Source organism: Zerene cesonia, chromosome 25, assembly GCF_012273895.1.
Source record: "Zerene cesonia ecotype Mississippi chromosome 25, Zerene_cesonia_1.1, whole genome shotgun sequence".
Classification (NCBI taxonomy): domain Eukaryota; kingdom Metazoa; phylum Arthropoda; class Insecta; order Lepidoptera; family Pieridae; genus Zerene; species Zerene cesonia.
Window position 1 is genome coordinate 4,842,630 of NC_052126.1, and position 26,497 is coordinate 4,869,126.

The 26,497-nt window shown below is 34.6% G+C and overlaps 1 protein-coding gene and 1 long non-coding RNA gene across 3 annotated transcripts in view; both read left to right on the plus strand.

Moving 5' to 3' along the window:
• The window catches only part of LOC119836795 (photoreceptor-specific nuclear receptor-like), a 34,379-nt gene extending 8,804 nt beyond the window's left edge, over nucleotides 1-25,575 (plus strand). Inside the window, exons 2-11 of the mRNA XM_038362265.1 lie at nucleotides 3,775-3,900; nucleotides 4,370-4,484; nucleotides 9,158-9,261; nucleotides 18,424-18,538; nucleotides 21,733-21,878; nucleotides 22,293-22,383; nucleotides 22,995-23,103; nucleotides 23,679-23,793; nucleotides 24,527-24,646; nucleotides 25,337-25,575. Of these exons, the coding sequence (XP_038218193.1) occupies nucleotides 3,775-3,900; nucleotides 4,370-4,484; nucleotides 9,158-9,261; nucleotides 18,424-18,538; nucleotides 21,733-21,878; nucleotides 22,293-22,383; nucleotides 22,995-23,103; nucleotides 23,679-23,793; nucleotides 24,527-24,646; nucleotides 25,337-25,575 (1,280 nt within the window). The remainder of the gene's footprint in view (nucleotides 1-3,774; nucleotides 3,901-4,369; nucleotides 4,485-9,157; nucleotides 9,262-18,423; nucleotides 18,539-21,732; nucleotides 21,879-22,292; nucleotides 22,384-22,994; nucleotides 23,104-23,678; nucleotides 23,794-24,526; nucleotides 24,647-25,336) is intronic.
• Nucleotides 7-1,515, plus strand: LOC119836796. Of its 2 annotated transcripts, XR_005288114.1 has the most exons (3): nucleotides 7-179; nucleotides 680-784; nucleotides 1,386-1,515. It is a non-coding gene; the product is annotated as an uncharacterized LOC119836796 (long non-coding RNA). The 2 variants fall into 2 exon arrangements; XR_005288115.1 differs by lacking the exons at nucleotides 7-179; nucleotides 680-784 and adding an exon at nucleotides 899-1,050.
• Nucleotides 25,576-26,497: the final 922 nt, after the last annotated feature.

Genomic DNA, 26,497 nt, shown 5'->3' on the forward strand with positions numbered 1-26,497 from the left:
ATTGAAGTGAAGGATGACTATAATTATTATATTATGCTTAATATTACATCTAATAATAATGCTTTTCATGTATAACTTGCAGTAACGGTAATTTCGAGATTTCACGAGACTGCATGTTCTAATCATGTTTCACAATAGCAACGACAACGTAGGTGCTTCAATGGCGTGCGTGGCCACTGGTGAGTTTCTTTTAATTAATTATGCCCTTCTTCCTCTAACCTCTTGCATAGTCCGTGCTAAATTCATGATCTTCTGGTAACTGCGAATTGAAATGTTCTCTATAGCTTAACTTGAAATATTTCTTTCATGTCTTTCATGTTTTTCGCGTTAAAAAGTATCCTATGTCCTTTCCCAAGTTCAGATCTATCTTCATACCAAATTTTATCAAAATCTGTTCAGTGGTATAGGCGTGAAAGCGTAACAGACGACAGACAGACTTACTTTCGCATTTATAATATTAGTAGGGATAACGCACAATGTGTCGCGATGTCAATGTATTTGTATTATATATATGCGTGTATTTATTCTTGCGTTCTTAATAGGGCCGCGTTTTCTACTGTTAATTAATTGTGCCCTTCACCCTCGAATACAATAATTTTTTGCAATATAAATGTGCATAAATAAATATATTTATATAATCATAATAATAATGGTAATTTATATTTATCATGATTTCCAGATCAGCTTCATTGTGGCAATAAATATAAAATATATGGATTTGAGAAGATACAGATTTGACAAATGAACCATTTAATGTAATGAAAGAAACTACACCATATCACAAGTAAGTTGACAATATTATAATATTTATTACAACCATTCTGTTGGTATAAAGGTTAACAATAAAAAAGGCCTTAATTTCAATAGAATAACATACATTCATTGTTATGTATGTTTTGAATTCATATGCATAACTTTTTTTTCTACAACAAGGCTTGATTAGCTACATTATTCATATGATATATATTCTGTAAGTCAGCAGGAGACACGAAAAATTCTACTTTATAATACTTCTACTAAATACTATGAGAATTTACTAAACTATAAAAGGTAAATCTCATTTATTACTGTTTACAAAAAAATTAAAAGCTCTTGATATTTTTTTATAATTATCCTCTTCAAAAAAGAAAGTTTAGCTACCAGATATTTCAAGAACAAACCTTCCATTCACAAATCACTTAAATCTCTATACTAATACTATATATATTATATTGATGGTAACCAATCTTGATAAATCGGTCCACACAGTGACGTTGTAAGAAACACGAAAAAAAACGTACTGTCGAATTTATCATCTCTTACTTTTTTGAAGTTGGTTGACAAAAACTTAAAATGTATGCATTTATGAATTTGTTTTTAACAAAAAAAATTTATTCAAATTCCAGCATGAAGCCGCCAGGCAGCTAATGCAGCAGCCATAACAATTTTAATTGCAAGGATCTCGTCGGCCCGACAGTGCGATGGTCTAACTGCCAACAAAACCATACTCCACACCATTTAATTATTTTTTGTTTTCGTTTCGTACTACAATAGCCTACTTTATTTTGATGTCGGCTATATTTGTAATTAATTTTCTAACCAATTTGTGCATAATAAGCTAATGTTACTGTATTATAAAAATGTAAAAATGAGATGTTTGAATGTTTGAATGTATTTCAATCTCACAAAATGTAATATTGTCGTATGATGATATGATGTTCAAATTGTAATATCTCTTGATATTATTATTTTCCTTGTGCTTTTTACATGTAACAACGTAAATAAATTGTTTCCTTTACTTGCGGTTTTTTTTATTTACATTTAGCCAACACTAATGGTAAACTTGGAATGGCGCATCCGCTGCTCGCTACAGTACTTAAACGGGTACCTAACGACACTCGATAGATGGAGCTTTATTGTAATGGATATTTTTTATTTGATTATATTTAATTTTTCGTATTCTAATAGTGTTATGAATGTTGTAGTTTATGTGTGTAGCATAGAAGATAGACTAATCGAATATCATCGGATTGTGCTTACAATCTTAAGCGACGCACACCGGTTTCGAATGGGTTCAATAATACAATAATATATTTTACATGTAAAACTTCCCATTGAATCGCTCTTTGTCAAAAATAAAACCCTAACCGGAATCTATTACGTAATTGTAACGGTCTGAAAATGTAATATTATTTTCTTTATCTACGCAAACATCGTAAGCGCATTTCGCACACCGAGCATCAGCTTCCCCATTGATAAATCTAATCTATACAAAAACCCACGCGGGCTGCTTGTAGCCCGCGCACCGCGCACCATTATTTAGTCTTGGTAAAGCTGGTCTACGAAAAAAAGCCATGCGGGCTGCTTGCAGCCCGCACACCGCGCACCATCTGTTAAGTCTTGATAAGACTGGTCCACGAAAAAAAGACACGCGGGCTGCTTGCAGCCCGCGCACCGCGCACCATTTAATGAGTCTTGGTAAAGCTGGTCTACGAAAAAAGCCATGCGGGCTGCTTGCAGCCCGCACACCGCGCAACATCTATTAAGTCTTGATAAGACTGGTCCACGCAAAAAGTCCCGCGGGCTGCTTGCAGCCCGCGCACCGCGCACCATCTATTAAGTCTTGATAATACTGGTCCACGCAAAAATCCACGCGGGCTGCTTGCAGCCCGCGCACCGCGCACCAGCTAGTGTTTATTTATATGTCTAAGTCCGTGTATAGAGACAGCGTTTTTTTTCAATGCCACGTGATAAAAGATTTAAGGGCGCTTTGATCAAACAAGGTTTTTTAAGTTAATACGCTACTTTCTACTAATTTAATTTAAGTGGGTACATGTTGTAATAAAGTTGGTATTTCTTAAATGTTTGCATAGTGAACCTCAAAATGTAAAACATGGGGCTAGACTGAAAATCAGTGGAGTTCGAGTGTCCAATGAGCTGGCTACTCTATTGTCACAAATAGGTATCATTTTTGTTTCTTTTAGTAAACTTAAACATATGAAACAATTAAGTTTTTAACATTGTAAGCAATGAAGCTTATTTTCTTTATTTTATCAAAACGAATTTTCTCCTACACGCTGACGACGTTGCGGGGAATGCTAGTTTTATCTAATCGGGAACGTGTGTGGCGACCAGCAATAACTTAATTGATTCATCACATTTAAATAATTATTTGGGCATCATTTAATGCACTTTATTTCAAGGGCAGAAACGCTAAAATCGCGTACTTTTAAGTCAGGAGTACTCAAGGGTCGATTCAGGGTCCCCTACTTTATATTGTGTATAGAAATGCTATTAGTAAAGGGTGTGATTTGCAATGGTTATTTTATTAGCGTTATTGAGATTAAATGTATCGATGCTTATAGGTGATGCCTGCAGGTCCATTTGAGTTTGTTAATATAACAGTTTTAATATTATAAGTGCATGGGCTACTATTTATGAATTTTTAAAATATATCATAATCTATTATTAGTTTTCGTATAACGAAGAACTAAACTTGGTAAGATTTGTAAAATTTCTAGATATAATAACCTTATTAGTTGTTCTTCATAATACAACTTCATCATCATGATAATTTGATTGCTTAAGTATACTTTAACTTCACGTCGATTCAATTGTGAATGTGTTAACATAATTATGAATAAGCATTATTTATTTTGTTTCTTTTTAGAAATGCAAGGACAAATACGAATATATTTGCTTTGAAATATTACCATATAGATCAATCAATTACACCATCTATAATATATAACGATTTTTTTTTGTTATGTATTAACTCTTACCCATTCACAGGAGAAGAGAACACATCACCCCTCCGCTGGTCTCCACCGACCTCCGCGGCTTTAGTTGCAGCAGCTCTCGCTCCACCAACCCTTAGGCCGTGGTTACCAGACCCGCCGAGTAAGAAGACCAACCACTTGGGTAAGACAGGTTGGCATCAACCCGTAATTTATTTGATGTATACAGAAATTATTCTGCCTAATGCTATAGATCAGTTATGGTTGTGAAGGGTTTTGTTACAAAAACTAATATTAATTTATTATTTCAATAAGTTATATTATTTAAATTTGGTTTGAGGTTAGAGGCATGAAGATATAAGAAAAAATTGTATTGTCCGAACGAGTATTTGAACAGTCAAATTTGATTATTGTTAGCAACGTGAATTATGTAGAGATATGTTTCAGATATTTGAAAAGAATTGAGTTTATATAAAAAAATATTTCACACACATAATGATTCAAACTAATTCACAAATAATTAATAGTCTTACCTCTGCAAAAGTTAATGGCCGGTGGCAGCGCCATCAGGCGACCCACCAGCTCCGTTAACTATGACATTAAAAGGAGAGAAATTCTTCTAAACATTCTAAATATTATACCATATTCATCAGGGCTGGTGTGCGTTGTATGCGGCGACACAAGTTCTGGCAAACACTATGGGATCCTCGCTTGCAACGGATGCAGTGGTTTCTTCAAACGATCCGTCAGGAGAAAGCTCATTTACAGGTAAATTGTTTAGTTCTTTTGAAATAATGTTTCCGCTTTGTTATTCGCTTTAGGCCTGATTGAATTTTGGCTGAGATTTCCAAAATTTCCGTGGTATTTGTTTTATTTTTTATTAGGTAATAGTTTATTTATTTATTTGTATACTACAACTTATATATAACCAAATACATAGGAGAATTTACACTAGACATCATTTGGCATAACATCATAAAACATCTCCATAAAACATGGCAATTTTTTGTTAAATTTATAAGTATTCATTGTTAGATAATTGTGATATCTGTCTAGAGTATCTAATATAGAGAGATAGTGGTCTAAATTCCATTAGTATTATAGCATGGTCACGAAAAAATGTATCTATATCATCAGTAGGGGTGTATGAACTTCCCACGACTACAATAACACAATCAAATATTTCGGCAACGAAATTAATTGTTTTAAATATAGATTAATCAAATATATACTTAGGTACATCTGTTTGTTCACCTGCTTTAGTTACGCTCTCAGAAACCTCAATTTCTAAATGTGATGTTCCAATTTCTGCAATTTCGTGTTTTTTTATGCTAACAAGTATTCAATATGAATGTTTTAATTTTAATTGAAGAATTTAAAGGTGATGAAGACAAAAGGCTATGTTATTTATCATATAAATAATAACAATTTTTATGAATAGTGAACATAATTAATTTAGTGTAAATGAAAACGATGAAGTTACTAATTATATGAAAGAAAATATGAAAAAATAAATAATTAGCAAGGAGATATCGTGTTATAAAATGTAGGCATAAAGACTTTGTAATACTTATGAAAAAACCTAAGTCTATTTGTTACGTCCTCACTAAAAACGCATGAAAATTCAATATACCGTTTCATAACACATTTTTAACGCGCTGCATTTTAAACTTATTATCGGCGTCATTCATATTTACACTTCACAAAAACATCATCTATCTTCTATCTTATATATATAAAATTCTCGTGTCACAGTTTTCGTTGCCAAACTCCTCCGAAACGGCTCGACCGATTCCTCTGAAATTTGGTAAGCATATTGGGTAGGTCTGAGAATCGGCCAACATCTATTTTTTATCCCGATATTCCTACGGGATACGGACTTACGCGGGTGAAACCGCGGGGCGCAGCTAGTATATATATAAAAATGAAACCCGTTTTCCTTGGTCACGGCATCACGCGTGAATGGCTGGACCGATTTCACTAATTCTTTTTTTGTTGTATTTGTTATTATTAGGAGAAGGTTCTTACGGGAAAAAATATTAAGAGAATCTCTCAGAAATATTGAAAAATGTACATTTAATTTTGCATATTTTAAAAAACGCGAGTAACAATTAATGTCAATGTCATTCACAGCCATAGATTATATTTATATAAGGAGTTGAAATAGGGAGATGAAAGCGATATAACCGAATACCACGCGGGCGAAGCCGCGGGCGGAAAGCTAAATATTAATATAACTGTGACTCAGTAGCCCAAATCAATAGTCGTATTTGTTTCCAATACATTTTTCGGTTGATCATACACCTATTGACACAAGTGTAGTGGAGTCACATCCGTCTGAAAAACTGTGTCACAGTTGTGACCTCATTGGTGATTTTTGTGAAACTGCTTTTGACTGTTTCAATATTGATCGGCGAGGTGATGCGGACGATGTATTGGAAGAAGAAAGATAACGCAAAACACCTATGAACATGCCTAACGATCTAGGTACAAAGCTTTTGCTAATAAAAACTACAAAGTTAATAAGGCGACTAATTTATATAATATTGATGATATATTATATTTAATCAATAGTATTGATGCCTACAACATTATAAACCGGCAAATGAATTAGGACTTGCCTCGTATATATTTATTCAGGGCCAAAGTCTCATTTTATGCTAGTTAATAAACTGCTAAAATTTATATGTAAACAATAGCTGTTAATTGTATAATTAAAAACAAACATTGCTTAATTGAACAATATCATAAAGGCATAATTCAAAATGACTGTCTCGGATATTATCGTACAAGTGTAATTTATTCGTGGAAGCATTTAATTCCCCGCTAGGACCAGACAAAGCTACATCTGATACTCCATCATACTTCAATACGAATTACAATGCAAAAAACGACAGCGGAATCAAGTACTCAGACCCCACGCTATCAAAAACGCAAAATCCTTTAATCCCTATCAAAAACCTGGTCCGCATCTGTAACTTTACTGCAGCTATGACAATGGGGATGGCTCGAATCCACTTAAGCCATTGTGAGCATATTTCTAATTCTTCGTACATCTGTGGCCCTGGTCAAAGTTGAAACGTTTGCTAGCATTTTGTTCTAGAACATTCGAGAAAGTTATCATAAATATGGATAAAAAAAACACAAAGATATTAAATATTAAATACCTAAATTGCCTCATTTGCTCTTATACAGAGTATATAAATTATATATGTATGATAATTATTCAAACGTTGCGGTCTTAGTCTGGATAATAAGATGAACTCATTAAATCATTATCATCTATTCTTGTTACCTAACAATGTTTGAATTTAATCTATCTTTTTAAGGTGGATTATTAAGTCAAAAGGAGTCGGTTACATACAAACAAAAAGGTAAAGTTAATAATATAAGATTGATAAGACATTATATGTTATATGATAATTATCAATGTTTTTGTTATATAGGTTTTATTTTAGTATTTTCTTGTGTTTGATTTTACGCGAGTATTATACATTCAGAAATTAAAGACTAAAACGTCGGGTATTAACCCGATATAATGATTAAATCGCGTTTAAAATCCGTTTGAAAGTCTTTAATCTAAAAGTTTTATTTTATTGATTCTTAGTAAAATTAACAATTTAAATTATCTACCCTTCAATTAATTTGGTGTTATAATCAGTCATGTAAAGAAATATGAAAATGTATTTTTATAATTGACTTATTTATCTAATGGTTAGAAATTAAACACATACCTACCTTCTGATTTGTTTGTTGTGTTTAAATAAAGGGGCAGTTTTCCAGTAACCAATCATCGTTGTTATTTATGTTTGTTTATTTTTTTAATGCTAGCTTTGTTATAACAATCGCTCACTTGATAAGAAAATAAATGTAAGTAGAGATTGAGATAGCAATTAAAATTCTGAAGAAAATGAAATCTCACAATCCATAGACAATTCATTGTTCCCAACCTCACCACCATAGATAACTTACATACAATTTACACTAGATTTTTAATTTATTAGCTGGCTAGTAGTAGTCTTTGAAAAAAAAAACATCAGTTTCCTAAAAGCTCATTAAATCACTTCCTACTGAAATTTACGACAATCAATGGAGTTTCAAATTTTTTTGAATATTTTTATAGTGTTGCTACCAGCAAATTATACGCATCATGCTTCAAACAGATACAAGGGTAGATAATATTAAAAACAGTTTAACATTCGGACCTCTCATCCCCCTCGCAATTAATTCAGCACCCGCCTAATGTTATCAATTGAAGTCACCCCATAATATAAGTGTGACATGTGGTTCTTTATGACGAACAAATTGATTTTAGGCTTCGGGTGTTGTGATTCGAGATGCCTGTTTAATTCGTTTTCGATTTATTATCAGATGGTTTTTTAATTGAACTACATTTGTATTTCGTAGGTGAGGAATCGTTTTCAGAGCCTGAAAACTAACTGTAATATGAGAGTAAAAGATTTTAAACGTTCCTTTTTTATAAGTTCTACGACTTTGATAACTTATTAATTAATTTGTCATATATTATATCTAAAGAGTTTTACTCTTTTTTTAATGTGGAAATTTATATACTTATGTCTACGGTTTGGTCATTGTACTGAAGCTTATCTTAAAAGTTCGTATTAATGATAAATAACAGTATATGGCTATTTCAGTATATAACATAAAAACAACATCTTACAGCCCTCCAATAGTTTGCGTTCGCAACAAATGTCATCCTACCTAAGCCTATTATGCTACGGATTACGAGTAATGAAATATCTTTAATCTTTATTAGTCTCACAGATTGTGGCCATTCACTTTGATCGGGTTTCCCTTTGCAAGGATATCTGCGCATTTCTTCCGGATAAGAAATCGAGGTATAATGCAGAAGTTGCGAATCCATCGTAGAGTAAGCAGGAATGGAATAACTATTAGTATTAAGGAAATATAGCTGAGATTGTAATGAAGACTTTGTAAGTGAAACAATTTAGTCGATTCTATCATTTAGGTGTATTTTATTAGGAAACTAATATTTCATTAGGATGCAAATATCCTACTTCCTATCCTACTTCCTACTTATCCTAGTAATATTATAAATGCGAAAGTTTGTAAGGATGTGTGTGTGTTTGTTGCTTTTTCACGCAAAAACTACTGAACCGATTGCAATGAAATTTGGTACGTAGATAGCTGGACAACTGAAATAACAAATAGGCAACTTTTTATCTCGATATTCATACGGGATACGGACTTACGCGGGTAAAACCGCGGGCACAGCTAGATTTTAATATTTATACCTAGTAATAAGCTCTATTATTAGGAGATTTTGATACATAGAATTTTGAAGTAATGTAAAGTGTGGTTGAAGTTCAATAAAAAAAGGTTATCAAATGTTGTCCTTCATCACGACCAGCGAATGTTGACCTTTCAAGAGATATAAAATGCTCCATTCTTCTTCCTAGATGTCAAGCCGGCACGGGTCGATGTGTGGTGGACAAGGCGCATAGAAATCAATGCCAAGCCTGCAGATTAAAGAAGTGCCTAGCTATGGGGATGAATAAAGATGGTAAGTGTACTTTTATCTTACACATATATCACACTAATATTATAAATGTGAAAATTTTGTTTGTTTAGATGTTTGTCCATGAATCACGCTAAAATTACTGAACGGGTTTTGATAAAATTTGGTATGCAGACAGGGTATGAGCTGACTTATGTGGTAGGATACTTTTTATCCCTAGGGATAAAGCAGTTTTATCAAGTGTGAAATATCCTTTAACATAAGAATTATATAAAACTTTGGTATTTTCAAAATGAACGTCACATTAAAATGAAAAAAAAAATGTCAAAATATTAATCATTGATAATGTTTTATTCTCGTTTTGATATTATCTTAATCAAAACGAGAGCTTTTCAATCAGAGGTCAAACTATATGGTTTATAAATACTAATGAAGTTATACGACTGTGAATGTCGAAATCAATAACATTTCTCATTCTAGTCATAATACAATCGAGCACTCAACAAATTATCTCGGATATTTAATTGTTCAGCTACTATGAAATATCCCCATACTGGAGGAACTAGGGTTGGCAAAAATCATTATTAAAAACACAGAAAAATAGATACTAGGTCTATTCTTAAGTTGCAATGCATTTATTATGGTATATTTAAGTTGTATTCAAAATTTTTTTACACAAAAAAAGAAGAAAAAGTTTATTGAAAATATGGTGCAGTGCTACAGTTTATTTCATATTTTCTTAATTTTTCGCATACGGCGGGCGCCTTGTACTTTGAATCAATGTGGAAAAAATGCTCTCCTCAGATTCTCCTAGATGGTATGTTATTATTAACATTATCCTTATGGATATGTAATGTAAATCTTTTATACCAATAAAGAGACTACCTAGTGTGAAAAGTTTTTAAATTGATCCAATATATACGACTTTAACCATTCCAAACGTTAAAAACACAAATATTTATATATTTTTTGGCATATTTTTTCTAAAATTTGACAGCCCTAGCCAAGGGTGTCTGCTCCAATATCTCACGGTCTAATTGACGCAGCCCTGCACTTGACGGATGCCATATTTGATATTGTTCCTTTCGGGTTTTATGGGAACGATTTTGCGCTTCTTATTGTCTAAGCTCATTAATTTGACGTGTTTGCTAATATTGGTATGGAAATCTCATGCTTGGCTTGATATTTTAAGCCTGGAGATGATTTGACTGTTATTTACACATATACACGCACACACAGACACACACGCGCGAGACAAGTTTTTAAAGGGAATTTTTCTAGAACCTTCTAGAACGATTACTCATCGGGTGTGTACAAGTAGCTAGCAATTTACAAAGTAATCACAATTCTGACATCGACAATTCTGTCCTTTGAGAGGATGGAAGCCGTTATGACGCTGATTTCCTTGTGAATGGTATTTATTTAAAGCTATACCTGTTGTTCTACTAAACCGATTTTGATAAAGTTTAGCAGGCCATCATCATAAATGAAGATCGCGAGTGAGCAACAATTAAAATTCAAATATTACAATATTCCTACGTATGCAATAATTGAAATCGTAAAAAGAATATTCAAAGACACATCACAGATTATGCAAATCGCATAAGTCATACTTACACATAAAGAAAACGTTTTTAAAATCAAGTCGCCACGCGGCGGCACGTGTTATAACCTTTCTGTATACAAATGGGAGCTTACCAGACCCTAAAAATTGTAATTTTTCGGGTTAACCCGTGCATGAGTTTGTTAGTTTAGCGATCCATTCCAGTGGGATTGAAATGGTGTAATAATTTAAACGGTGGGAGTAATTGATCGAACGAAGAACAGAAAGTATTAAAAGTTTAATGATTAATGTGGGATTGGTAGTAAAGACTTCAAACTGTTTAGAAATGTAGTGAAAATAAAAAAAAAAATGTATTTCAAATTGATGTTCTGTAATCATGCAAAAAAAATCTAAAGGACATGGGAAGTTTTATAAAGTATACTCAAAAAGGTTGATGTTTGTATAGTTAGGTAGATCGATATCTAGTTTTTGTATTTTGCCTTTATTTTATTAGAGTAAATTCTGAGCCATCATTGTTTTTTCATCTTATTGTTTCAATGCATTTTCAAGTCTTGAACCTTTGTATTTTTGGGTGCTGGTTTATGTCATTAACAGACTATTTCTCATTCCACTCGACACATTAGGTCTTTCAATAACATCTCAGTATTCTTAGCTGAATGCTGAAAAATCATTTTAACAATGCCCCATGCATTATAATATATTATCTCTCTATTTCCAAACACCAATTCCGTAAGTACCAATCAATATGTCAGCATTCGTGTCATTATCTAAGCAAGCTCCCCCTTCACTATTGTGTCGTAAATCTGTTATTAGTAACCCTTGCCCGAGGCTTAGTCCATTGTTACAATTCAATTCTCTCTAATAGTCGCAATGTTGTCTTTGGTGCGTTTTTCTTTTAGTTTTGCTTAAATTTTTGGTATACTGAATGTATAGTTTAGGAGCTGCGCCCCGCGGTTTCACCAGCGCAAGTCCGTATCCCGTAGGAATATCGGGATAAAAAGTTGCCTGTATGTTATTCCAGTTGTCCAGCTGTCTACGTACCAAATTTCATTGCAATCGGTTCAGTAATTTTTGCGTGAAAGAGTAACAAACACACACACATCCTTACAAACTTTCGCATTTATAATATTAGTAGGAAGTAGGATTTTCTCAATCAAAGTTGATTTGTTTAGCCATACATGCATGTCTTGGTTTACTTTTTTTATGGCAGCGCAAGCTAAGGAGCAAGTTGCCTGATTTTTAATGGTCACCAGCGTCCATAAACACTGGTGGTGTTACAGGTGCTTTGCTTTGCTTTCTTAAAGGCCGTATCGTATTGTTTGGGTACGAAATGTCATAAAATATGCTATATTCAAATGTATCTATCTAGATTCATTAATGAATTAGAAACATATCTAGTGATATTTAAAAGATGTTCAATTAACTTAGATAATTTTATAAATATAATTCAATTACTATTAGATATATTTTTTTCTTTATAAATAAAAGTTATAATACAGTAAGTATGAAAGGATAATATAATATGGTTATTTTTGTTGCCTACCCACAAGTACATCATTAAACATTCAAACGCAACAATTAAATTTAAAGCCACAAGCCCCTAAGCCGGATCTAATAAGTCGATTCCCGCCTCCAACGTAATGAAGGGCATATTCCCACAAATGTAGATAATTAGACAAAAACTACAAAGCTGTGCCCTAGAGCGGTTCACACTTATTCAAATGAGCGCCCTACCGTGAAGGTATATGCGGTTACGCTCGTTTATGATGAAAAAATATAAGCAGACGATTAGATTATGTGATGTTAAAGTCTGCGTTATAATTGGATCGTTATTTACGATGGAGATGGATGCAAATCGCATGACATCATAAAACTGCTACCTTTATTTCTATTGTAGATAAGGTGATTGATAAATTATAAGTTGAAACAATTTAATATTCACTTCTCTGTTTTCAATGTTAAAATCATGGAATAATGTGTAAGTATTTATTTAAGATAATCATCTTATAATACAGTTCTTCTGATGTTTCGGGCCAGTACCCGCGAAAATGTATCGCGATACATTATTTGTTTAATGTATATACGTTATTTAAGATTTGCTTTCCTTTTTTCAAACAGTTATTTACTATCCCGTGAAAACTGCTTAATGACTAGTTAATTCATTCATTTGACTCTACATCGCTAAAAAAACGTGATCGCATAAACGTCTATCTACTTTCTTGACACCATTAAATTCAAATAAGAAAAACAACAACAAAATTCGGATAACAAGGTTCATTTCGAATGCGGACTAAACAAAAATCCCCGCAATCAAACTTGAAACTTCCATTCCACGATTACCATAACCGCCGAGTGCTCGAACAATGTCACATTGATTTAATTTAACACGAAAAGAAACTGACAAAAAGATGTTGAAGTAATGAGGGCGTGGTGCGCCTCCCTGCGGCACACCCGACGTATATTCTGGCCTTTATTGCTTTAAGCTTTGCATTATTTTGCTCTCGGCTCTCTGCAGTGTAAAGGAAAGCTTAATTGAGTTACACTTTGAGATGTCGACGCGACAATCTCATTATGTTGGGTTGTGACGATGGCTCACTTTGTCAAACGCCTCGGTTTCTTCCTTTGCTACTTAATTGGCGGAATTTAATTTACGTTTCGTTTCTCGTTTTTATCATTTGAATTTATTATAATGTGCCAAAATTGTAATATTATTAATATTTTTATTTACTTCTTCATGTTCAGCGTTAATTCTTGGTATGTGTCTTGCAATAAATACAGATAAAAAGGTTGTACGATAAAATATAGTTCTAATGTGTTGACGATATAGTAATACTCAATAAATGTTATAAACCATGTGAATTTTACGAAAAAGTAAATTCCCCAAATATTAGTTAGATACCTACTATAACTCATAAAAGTTGAATATCCGAAGTGCTTGTGGCTCACGCTTCAATACAGCATGGGGTAAGCAAGCAATGGCGATAATTAGTAGACAGTAACCTCATTCTTTATTTGATTAACGTTTATTTCAATCTAATATGTTGTCGTTATTTCAATCCTTCTGTGGATCACTTAAAAGTTAGCCAAAGTCTCGGTTAGAGCGTCTTTTAGCTAATTAAAGGTTTCATCTTCTTTCCTTTTCCACTTATGAAAGGTTAAAACATTTTACTAAAATAACATTCAATATAATATACGTAACAAAAAACAAACAATTAAAAGGGTAAATAAGGTAAATAGTCAACCAATTCATTAATTACATAAAAGTCAAAAACCATGAATAAAACCGATAAAGAATCTTACGAAAAGCTGAAAAAGAGAAAATTAAAGATTCATTTGGGAAATGAAATGCTAATGGGATGATTTCATGCTTTAATCTCAACTGTGCTTTACTACGCAGCTTTAAGCCGGGCCTTCTACCAACCATCATCGGGAACAAAATTGTTTTGTAATGTCATTAATATTTTTGAATACATACTTGCAATTTACAAATTTTAATTATGTTTTGTATATATTTATTTTATTAGTTATATTGTTTGTAAATAAATAATTGTATTTAAGTTTACCTGTAACTCTTTATTTTACATAAATTGCAGTTGTAGTTTTTGCATAGTTTTTGTACACAATTTTTCTGTTATTGGTGTGCCTTATAATTGGCGTATCTCATTTGTAATTAGAATAATTATCTTATTAATACCCGATATACAACAAAATTTCATGACAATCGGTTTAGCCGTAGGCACAAGAGTATGGTATATTGAGAATTTAATATATATGCGAAATTAGGATAATTGATAATTAATTTATGTTGAAATGTTTGTTGAATAAATATACCAAGTTTCTAGTATTTTTTCTATATATGTAGCTCGATTAATAACTACAAATCAATGAACTAACTCCGATTACATATGTGGATTTTATATTTCAACAAGCTGTAACCCGCGGCGTGACTCGCATGCCGTAGGTAGGGTGTAGGGTGTAGGGTACCATGCGAGTTAACCAGGTGGTTAAAAGTAGCCTAGATGAGTATGCTAATGCCAACTATAATCTATAATATATGTACCAAATTTTATACAGATACAATAAGCTCTTCTCGCGTGAAAGATTACCATCCATACTTACAATCTTTCGCGTTTATAATATTACTAGCTTTTCGCCCGCGGCTTCGCCCGCGTAGAATTCGCTTATATCGCGCGACATGGTAAGGAGTATTTTTTTCGCATTAAAAAGTATGGTTTGTTCTTTCCCACGTTTAGCTCCATCTCCATACCAATCCATTAAAATCGGTTTGACAATAACGTACTTTCATACAAACTTTCATCCCCTCTTTCAACCCTTTCTACCCTTTTTTCGCGATAAAAAGTATCCTATGTCCTTTCCCAAGTTCAGTTCTATCTTCATACCAAATTTTATCAAAATCGAATCAGTGGTTTAGGCGTGAAAGCGTAACAGACAGACAGACAGACAGAGTTACTTTCGCATTTATAATATTAGTAGGGATTAGTAGGGATTAGGATTGATGTGGATAAAGCAAAATGCGACATAGAAAAGGACGAATGAATTTTGTCACGAAACCATCTATAAAAAGGTATTTTCAATTTATCCGTATAATTCATAAGCCTTTCGCGTCGCGACTGTACTGAAATCCAACATCGTACCCTAACACTTAACTGTTTATATCAGAGTTAAAGCTATAGACACTGATTAATGCGATTTTAATCCTTCCATAAAACCCCTAAATCCGACCCGTTTTAATCGCCCCCCTCCATGCAAAACGTCACAACCAGCATTACGTTAATATTGAACTCTATCCCCATAAGTTTAAGTTCAATTTCCATAAATAATGAAGTAACGATCAAATGAAGTACCTGAAAGGATTTCTAACTTTTAAGGCGTCCAAGTTTGCGTTCAATCTCAAAAGGCTTAAGGTCGCGTTTTGAACTGTCAAAATGATAAATCTGCGGTCGCGATCAAGGCATTTTCAACCCTAAGCTTTGGTGTTTGAGTCCACATTTACGCGAGCCACGTTCCTAAGAATCAATAACCAGTAAAGCCGAATGAATTTGTAGCTTGGTAGAGAGAGAGGGTACGATGAAATTTGTGTGTGTGTGACGGAGACGGCATGATGTTAGTCGTTTTCGTGTGGAATGGATTTAGGGATCTGTAGCAGATGAGGCTTGCACCTGATCTTGATTTTATTTTTCAATTATGCTAGTCTTTTGAAAGGGTAATTTTATTTCAGTAGAATTTAAACAGATGGAGTTTTATTTCTGTATTCTACATTTGAATGATGAAAAATGAACAAACGAAACTATTTGCAGCGTAATAATTTGAACTTTTTTTTTTTTAATTTAGTCGTTCGTATAAGCATTTTGATGCATGTGTTGAAAACATTAATTTAAAATACTTGTCCACTAATAAATTACTCTACTTAAAAAACTCTTTTGACAAAAAAAAGTAGATTAAAAATATTCACAAATCAAATAGTCCATCCCTCGCCGGAAGTAAGAACTCAAAGATGGCGGTCGGAAGTGGGCGGAGCCAGTTGATTTATAGTGGACTATGGAGGGGTTACCGTTAACTACACGTTATAAGTTAGTGTAATTGTAGAGTTTGATTAAACCTAGTTTAATCCTCCACTGCTATTATTGTTAATCTGCTGTTATATGATACTGAGATTAATTGCTTCTTAATTTATCACATGATGGGTTTAGATTTTCAGATATATCCTCTCGTTTGTCTTATTTGGAATATACAAGTAAATATCATCATCAACATCAGCCCATATATGTTCCCACTGCTGGGACACAGGCCTCTTATGAGGGCAAGTAAATATGCAACGTTATTAATAAAATATATTGTTTTCAATATGTAATACTAGACGCTCGTCCCGGTTCCGCCCGGATATCGTTCCTGTTTTATGCCAAGGGAGCATTTAATCGGGATAAAAAGTTTCCAATCACCCAAGTCAGCTCATACCTTGTCTGTATACCAAATTTCATCAAAATCCGTTCAGTAGTTTCAGCGTGATTGACGAACAAATATATGTACAAACAAATGTGATTATGGCATAAGAAGAATAGGGATACGGACTTTCGCGGGTGAAACCGCGGGGCGCAGCTAGTATGTTTATAAATATAAAAGTACTAACGGTCCGCCCGGCTTCCCTCGTGATACGTATCATAGCCTATATAGCTTATAGCCTTCCTCAACATTCTATCTAGGGCTATCTAACACTGAAAGAATTTTTCAAATGCAACAAGTTCCTGAGATTAGCACGTCCAACCAAACAAACAAACAAAAACAGCTATATAATATAATATACATATAGATCTGTAAGTTACAAGAATCGATCGAAGTTCACCAGACAGTACCTACCGTTTTCAGGGCAATAAAATTAAATGAAAGCCTTCGGTCGCCCCTTCGCAACCTTCCGTCGTAGGGGAGAGATGCGAGGACGTAATGTTGAATTAAGTGACAAAAATATATCTCTTATTGATATCTATATCACTATCACTACACAGTGTAAAACAAAATCGCTTTCTCTGTCCGTTTGTCCCTATGCCTGTTGAAATCTTAAAAACTACCCAACGGATTTTGATGGAGTTTTTTAAATAGATAGAGTGATAAAAAGGTTTATATGTAAAATAACATCTGTTAGACTACTCTGAATTTAACGCGTGCGAAGCGGCGGGCAAGAGCTAGTCTAGTATAACGCGAAGTCCCATCCCGCGTCTGTCCCTATGTATGTATGGATAGATCTTCAAAATTGCGCAACAGATTTTGATGTTTTTTTGAATAGATAGAGCAGTAGGTTTATAAGAACATCTATTGTGCTACTCTGAGTATTTAACGCGTGCGAAGTCACGTGCAAAAGCTAGTGGCTTGTAAAACTGAAGAGTGTTTGTTTGCTTCAATCAATGATCTCAGGAACAACTATTTCGAATTTTAAATTATTTTTTTTGTTGAATTCTCAATTTACTATTGAGGTAAAAAAAAATCCCTAAAATAATGTTCGTAACTCAGAGTAACATCTTCATCGCGATAGTAAATATCCAATAGCTTATATATAACGAAGGGTCGGCAGACTTTATTTTTGCCACCCTACGTGACTGTAATAATTTATGAATTGTAGGTACCAGTAACTTAGTGCTTTCAGAGCTATTTTAAGCGACTAAGATTTGTAAGTAGTTTTTATAAAATCCAATAGGGGAAAAATCCAAAATACATAATAAGATTGTATGAATTTTGTTGGATAACGTAATTGCAATTTATAAACACACTAGATAGGTACTCGATTCAGGATTTCAAGGTAATCTTTTTTAATGGTCTATGGAGCCGGGGGCCTATTTCCTTCTCTTCGCCCTTCCCAGTCCATTCCTTCTTTCCAGTCATCAATCCTTATCCCTTATCCCGTATAACCGGGCAGCGCATTCTCAGAGGTCTGAGCCTCTGCGAATCTTCGTGGGCGATGGGGATCGTTTACCATCAGGCGAACCACCCGCTCCTTTGCCAACGATAACATAAAAAAAATGTACAGGCGTCTTTTTCCATCTCTCCGATAAAGCAAAAATCACTACACTGACACGAAACACCATCACATAAGAATATTATTATGATTAGATAAAATATATGTATGTCTGCAGCGGTGCAGAACGAACGTCAGCCCAGAAACACGGCCACCATCAGACCTGAAGCCTTGCGGGATATGGACCAAGAGCGAGCACTCAGGGAGGCGGCGGTCGCTGTCGGAGTCTTTGGGTGAGTTAACACTTATAGTAATTTATTTGATCATTTATTAGAGAACATTTAGCATTCTGCAATGCTTTAGAGTAGAAGGATAGCATAGAGTATTGATTTGATTGTCTACACTCATCCTATCCTACTTCCTACTAATCCTTCCTATCCTACTAATACTATTGCAATGAAATTTAGTACATAGAGAGATCTAAACAACTTTTTATCCCGATATTCCTACGGGATACGGACTTACGCGGGTGAAACTGCGGGGCGCAACTATGTTATATATTGTAATCTTTTTTATCTATTTAACCACCTAAACCATATTGCATATATTATATACTTTAAATATATTGAAATGTCTAAAAAAGCTTTCGTTGTTCGTAGTCTCCAAAGGATCAGGTACGCCCATCCGCGCCGCTGACTGCACTTTGACCCCTCGATCGGAAAGCCTTTGTGAAATTCTTTGTTCACTCTGCGCTATGGAAATCGTCGTGTTGTGAACAAATGTGCCTTTTGTGTGTTATAATGATCATTTATGGAATTTTCTAGAACATCCTAGACGCTGTTTTATATGAACTTGAAGCGGTCTAGATATAATAACTTTTGAACATAACATACACACTATATATTATATTATCACAGTTATCCACCGACTTCTAAAAAAAGGAGGATTAATACGGCTGATTTTTTTTAATTTGTGTTTGTTACCTCATAAATTCTAGGTGGGTGAACAGATTTTTATGATTTTTCTTTTATTTGGAAGCACCTTTCATTTTATACCATTTAAATTATGTCTAGTTCTGACAATTAAGAGGCGGTTAGAATTTCAATTAAAAACTTTGCATTATATGTCCTTTATCGATAAAAAGATAAAAAGGTTAGGCTAAAGCTTAAAAAATAAAAAAAATATTCTCTTTTTGTTGCCAGTATGCCAGTGGTATATTTCCTTTTTTAGCTACTGGTTCTTTTGTTTGGTCAAAATGTTATATCAACAAGTAAACCACTGTTTAAATTAGTAATATAAAATCTCATTCGAAGCCCGTAATAACTGTTCACCAGAAAACTAGTTCTACGACAAAAGTTCTATCAAGCCAATCCTATTTCCATCCTTATATAGTCATCATTAATAGAAGCAATCTCAGTACATATTTAGAATATCTCAAGCTAATATTAGATAATGTCACATATAGTGTCAACGGCATAAATAACTGTTCTTTTTATATCCCAGGCCAGACTTTACCTATGTAGGTACAGCTGGCTGACGTCAAATCATTGAAACGTAAATCAACTCTTAAAGTGATCAAGGGTCGGGACTCGGGATTCAGGGACGGGTGACTGGCGTCTGGTTTCATTAACTTCTATTATATAATGGATGCTGTGTTATATCTAATAACGAGTCGGCTTTTGTCAGCTTTGCTCAGCTATGTATGGTTGAACGAAATTGCTTTGCGTTAAAACGTGTCTTGATTGAACTGAATTTAACAGTTTTGGATTTTTTAAATAGAACAGTAAGGAATTTAACGCGTAAACTAAATGCGTTTGTTACAACTAGTTCTAACTAGGGAGATACTGTATTCTATGGTACATAACTTTAATGCTTTAAATAGACGAGTTTTTTATAAAATACCTAATCACTTCATAGCTTAAACACTGATCAAATAATACTATATTGTATATAACAAAGTCACTTCTCGCGTCTGTCCCTATGTATGTATGTACATATCTATGCTTAGAAACATATAGATCTTAAAAACATAACGGATTTTAATGGGGATTTGGAATGGGGTGAGGCACCAGCTTTCAAACAAAAAAAAAACATAAAAATCAGTTCACCCAGTAAAAGCTATGAGGTAAACACAAAAAATACAATCTATGTGATCCTCATCTTTTTAAATCACTTAAAAATTTTCCTCTACGAAACCCATCCAACAAATTGGATGCGAACCCGTTGCCCTTTGACCCCAGTCATTCCAGGGAAGGAATAACAGCTCCATGCAAATGAAATAAGCGTTCCATACAATCACATTTGGCAGTCAAATCTCGCAATCGAGAGAGTGCACAACGCTGTAGTAGTAAATCATACGAGGAGTATGCTAATGTAATGTTTGAGAATGCTTCGGTATGGGAATTTTATGGGGTCGTGGGGACATTTCGCCTAATGTTTTTGCACGGTGTTGCGTTCTGATTATTCCTCAAATGCTTTTTAATGGATTCCATTGGATATGAATACTGGGCTCGTGATAAATATACCTTGATATAACTATCAAATATGTAATAACTAGCTGCGCCACGCGGTTTCACCCGCGAAAGTCCGTATCCCGTAGGAATAGCGGGATAAAAAGTTGCCTATATGTTATTCCAGTTGTCCAGCTGTGTACGTACCAAATATCATTGCAATCGGTTGAGTAGTTTTTGCGTGAAAGAGCAATAAACGCACACACATCCTTACAAACTTTCGCATTTATAATATTAGTAGAATTGACGGCAGTTAAGGAATTTTTGTTGTTGAAATGACAGCTACGACTTAGAAAAATAGAAACGACTACACTACGGCTGACTATGTAAGGTTTGCTAAGCATTTATGTATATTATTTAATACAATAGACTACCTACACTTTGACATATACATAAAACAGAAAAGGCAAAGATGAAAGAACAATAACCCTACTAAATAGGTTAATTTAACAGAGTAAATGTTTGTTTTGTTGTTCAGGGCAATATGTATATATAAGTGTTTATGTACTTTATGGAATAGCACCTAAATGATCAGAATTGTGATCTCTAGTAGTCATTAATATTTTCTTATATTAAAGGTAGCAAAATATTATGTCATCTTTGGGTTAAGGCGTATGTTTAATTATACATTTAGAAATTAAACACTTTTTACAGTATGTTCTCTCAGAAGGAAATATTTATTAATAACTCCAATACTTTCTATTGATATTCCTTGATAGAATATGTTATTTATTGAGTTTATACAACACAACTCAATTATATCTTGATTGTTTGTCTTATTACTGATTAAGATCGCGGGGATAGAATTATACCCTTACGCCTGCAAGCTACATAATTAAGTTGATTTTCTCATTAAAGCGTTTAATCTATAATTATATTTATTTATAGAAAAAGAAAATTATTTCGTATAGCTATCCGCTTGGATGATAGATATTAAATTTATAAGACAAACGTTTAAAATATCGTCATATCTGCAGACCGCCAGTATCACTCGCAATGGCGCTGTCACCCGCCCGCTACCCCCTACTGTCGCCGCACTACGCGCCGTTGCCCCCCCCACAACCGCTGCCCGATTCATCACACGATCACCACGAGGAGGGGAATACGCATTCTGATAGCGATGGTGAGTGATCATTATTCAAAGACAAACATTCATTTATTTAGACTCCTTCTAGAAGCATTCTTAATCGACGTAACGGAAAGACGTTTCTACGGAGAAGAGTCAGCAAGAAAGTCTGTAGTTGCTTAATTTTAAGATCATGTAAATTTTACATTTCCTCCATATATTTATTACTTTATTATTTTTAACTATAACATTACAAATTACAGTATTTCAAAAAGCAAAATTTCATATGACCATATAATCCTCATATTATCTTATATCAGAAAAATTAAAAATGAGTAAAATATATTCATTGGCAAGGACAAATATTAAATTGACAATGATGCTACTATGTCTTCTGAACTAGGTTGAGGTTTTAAGCAAAGAAAATTTTTGAAATCCGATTTTAATAGACAAAACGCAATTTGTTTCTAGATGACAGCATCGACGTCACCAATGAAGAAGATTCGACTTCTTATTCACCCCCCACTATCACCAGCTACCCTCAGAACTGCATGCCATATGGGTAAGGAACATCACTAACTTATCGTCCGAAATTTTACAGGTTGTTTTGTATGTGGTGGCCCAATGGAACTGATAGTTATACATATGTAACCCTCATAGGAGGCCTGTGTCCCAGCAGTGGGAACATATATGGGCTGATGATGATGATGATATCTATACCAATACTAAATGGACGCCTCGGCTCCGGGGCCTCCGGGTAGTCATTCATCGTGATTGACCTGTCCTATCTTTCAAGTTGAATCAAATTGCAAATGGTGTGCAAATTTGATTAAAATCGGTTGAGTAGTTTTGTAGTCCATTGCGGACAAAATATCACGTAATTCATATATATTAAGATGAGCATTAAAATTTGTATTAAATAATTAGATGTCTTGCGATTTCCCAGGTATTAGGAACTAGCTGGAACCTCTGCTCACTTGTCTGGTACCTGGATAAAAGTAGCCTGTGTTAATCCAGACTCTACTGTACCAAATTTTATACAGATCGCAATAGAGAAACATCCACAGATAATTAAGAATATTATATCAATTGTGACAAATGACTACCCGGGCGGAGCCGGGGTGTGCAGCTAGTATAAATATAATGAGAAAAACATTTATATTTTATCTACAGTCCGCTCGGAGTAGAAAGTGCGGCGGAGACGGCGGCACGACTGTTGTTTATGGCCGTTAAGTGGGCCAAGAACTTGCCTTCCTTCGCCAGTCTCGCTTTTAGAGACCAGGTAGGGGTTTTTATAGATTTTTACATTTAACTAAGGTTATTTTCGATTTTATCTTTTATATCCTTTGATTATAAACAATGATGGAGCATATTTTTAATATTTTACAAGAAAAAAATCATTTTTTTCAAATTCAAATTTCATATTTTGACATAATATTTTAGGTGTTCTTTTTAAGGCTGGACAGATTTTCATGCTTTTTTTAAATTGATTATAGTAAAAGTAGTATTAGTCTAGTATTTAGTCTGTATTTGATGATGATAATTAACGATTCGAAATAGAAGTTTTGAATTAAAATTACCTTATATTTTATCCTAATCCACATACAATATCAGTGAAATATAACTATTTTTAACAAAAAAACTAACCCGCCTTCAAATCGTCAGAACTAGATTAAATTTAACCAAACGCGAGGCATCAACTGTCGAATAATAAAATGTATCATCAAAATCAGTTCACCCTATCGAAAGTACTACATACAAGGTAACAAAGCCAAAAAGTGCAGTCGAATTGATACCCTTCTTTTTTTGAAGTCGGTTAAGAACACAGTATTAGAAATAGAATTATTATTGTTAAAGGTAATATTACTAGAAGAAGCGTGGTCAGAGTTATTTCTCCTGAACGCAATACAATGGTGCTTGCCTTTGGACGCGGCTTGTACCGCACTCTTTGGGAACGAACAAACGGATCAAGGTACATTTACATTTACATATCTATATATATAAAATTCTCGTGTCACAGTTTTCGTTGCCATACTCCTCCGAAACCGTTTGACCGATTTTGATGAAATTTTTTGTGCTTATCTGGTATCTATGAGAATCGGCCAACATCTATTTTTCATACCCCTAAATGATAAGAGTAAGGCAGAACAGCGTTTGCCGGGTGCAGCTAGTTATATATAAAATTCCCATGTCACATATTTAGTTACCAAACTCCTCCGAAACGGCTGGACCAATTCTTATGAAATTTTGTGTGTATATTGGGTATGTCTGAGAATCGGCCAACATCTATTTTTCATACCCCTAAATGATAAAAGTAAGGCAGGACAGCGTTTGCTGGGTCAGCAATGAATATGAATACTATCATATAACATTGTAATTTTATGCAAACCTCAAAAGAAAATTAAAAGTTACTTTTCACTTTGACACTGAAAAATGTTGGTATATATCTATATATTTTTTTAATAATACCATATTGTGAGAATTTTTTAAAGAATAGAAAAAAAAAAATCGAACACGTGGCGGAATTCGAACTCGCGTTTTGCCAAACCGTAGCAACGCCTCAGCCGCCCGAGATCCCGCCTCAGTAATCGAATTTCTTCTACTCTTTCAGTTTCATGTGCCTCAGCACAGTCATTAAATGATATAAAACTAACAATAAAAAAACCTTATTATATTAAAACCAAATTTCATAATAAATGGTACAGAAAACGGCACTAGTTCGGCGACCCTGCGCCGCTTGCGCGAGGTGCTCTCGCGGTATCGCGCCGTGCTAGTCGACCCGGCCGAGTTCGCTTGCATGAAAGCTATTGTACTTTTTAAATCTGGTAAGTTTATTGATACCTACATGTAAATTTTTTTATGTTATCGTCAGCAATAGAGCTGGTGGGTCGCTTGATGGTAAGCGCTACCATTGCCCATGGACATTTGGAGGCGTAAGGTCAATTGGAGATGTAACGCCTCCAAATGGATTGTCGAGAGGTTAAAGAAAAGGACTAGGAGGGTAAGGTAAAGAATATGGACCACCAGCTCCTGCACCGAACGAAACACAGCAGTATGCTATTTCACGCCGGTCTTCTGTGGGATTGTGGTACTTCCCCGGTGCGTGCTGGCCTAATTCGTGTCGAAGCGTGCTCGACTCCCACATTAAATATATCGCAAAAACGAATATTGTACAATTTTTCACTACTTTGTCATTCTCATCATCATAATTAGCCTATAATTCCTTTATTGTGACTACCTGCCAATTTTATATAAGTCCGAGGTAACCTAACATAACCTACTCATTTATCGTTTTTATAATCCATGTTTATAAACACAAAATAGTATCTAGTAATAACAACACCATATCGTCACATTATAAACACCGATATCGCGGGATGGTTCTAGAACCTTCGAAATAAAGCAAACTTTTTACAATTCATAGACAGACCGACAATTCAACGCATAATTTCGATAGATATATATCTATAGATAGCTATCTATTTATTTATCTATCTACAAATGTTCATCCACAGAAACCCGCGGTCTCAAAGACCCGCTCCAAATAGAGAACTTACAGGACCAAGCGCAAGTGATGCTGATGTCGCATTCGCGGACCGCGCACGCCGCCGCGCCGGCTCGCTTCGGCAGATTGCTATTATTGTTGCCCCTACTTAGGAGTGTGCCCCCGGGGCAGTTGGAGCGAGAGTTCTTCGCTAGGACCATAGGGCACACGCCGATGGAGAAAGTGCTAGCTGATATGTATAAGAATTAGCGAATTTAGGTGCTCGATGCTGGATCCCAACCTTGTAGGAGCTCTTTCTAAGGATATTTGCGTAATACCTGCAAGATAAACAAGATGCTTCCGTTGATTTTTGGTGTCTCTACTAAGGAGTGTGTCCCCGGGGCAGCTGGAGCGCGAGTTCTTCGCTAGGTTATACAGCACACCCATAGAAAAGTGCTCGTTGATGTATAATAATTTGGGGTTCGGGTCTGAAGGAGTTCTTTGGGCATACTGCCTACAAGATACAAGACAAAGACAAAAGTCGGTTGCTCTTTGTTGCCCCTACTAAAGATGCCCCTGGGCTCGTTGGAGCGAGAGATCTCTGCTTTTGAAGACACGCTGATGAAGAAGTTGCTCGATGATATATAAGATAATTAAGGGAAGAAGTCTTTTTGGTAGGACTATAGACCGCATTCCGATAGAGAATGTCCTACCTGATATGTATTTATATATATAAGGTCAGAAGCAGCAAGATAACTCCTTGTTAGGTTGTAGAGAATTTTGCTTTTTATGGCTGGAGAACTGCACCCAATCATCTTTAAAGGGAGTTCTATGCCTGCATTGAGACAAGAGCTGATTGAGCTTTAACAAAATTTCTTCCGAGGCGAATTTTCTAACACCGACCTCCTGGATTCTACCCTTTGAGTATATTGAGCTGGAAAAAGTGTTGTTATATAATACCAGCGGTCCGCCCCGGTTTCTCGTGGTACTCATATATTCACCACGGAAAGCCTTCCTCAATAAATGGGCTATCTAACACTGAAAAAATTCTCAATTGGACCACTAGTTCCTGAGATTAGCGCGTTTAACCAAACAAACAAGCTTTTCAGCTTTATTATATTAGTACTAGCTGCGCCCAGCGGTTTCACCCGCGTAAGTCCGTATCCCGTAGGAATATCGGGATAAAAAGTTG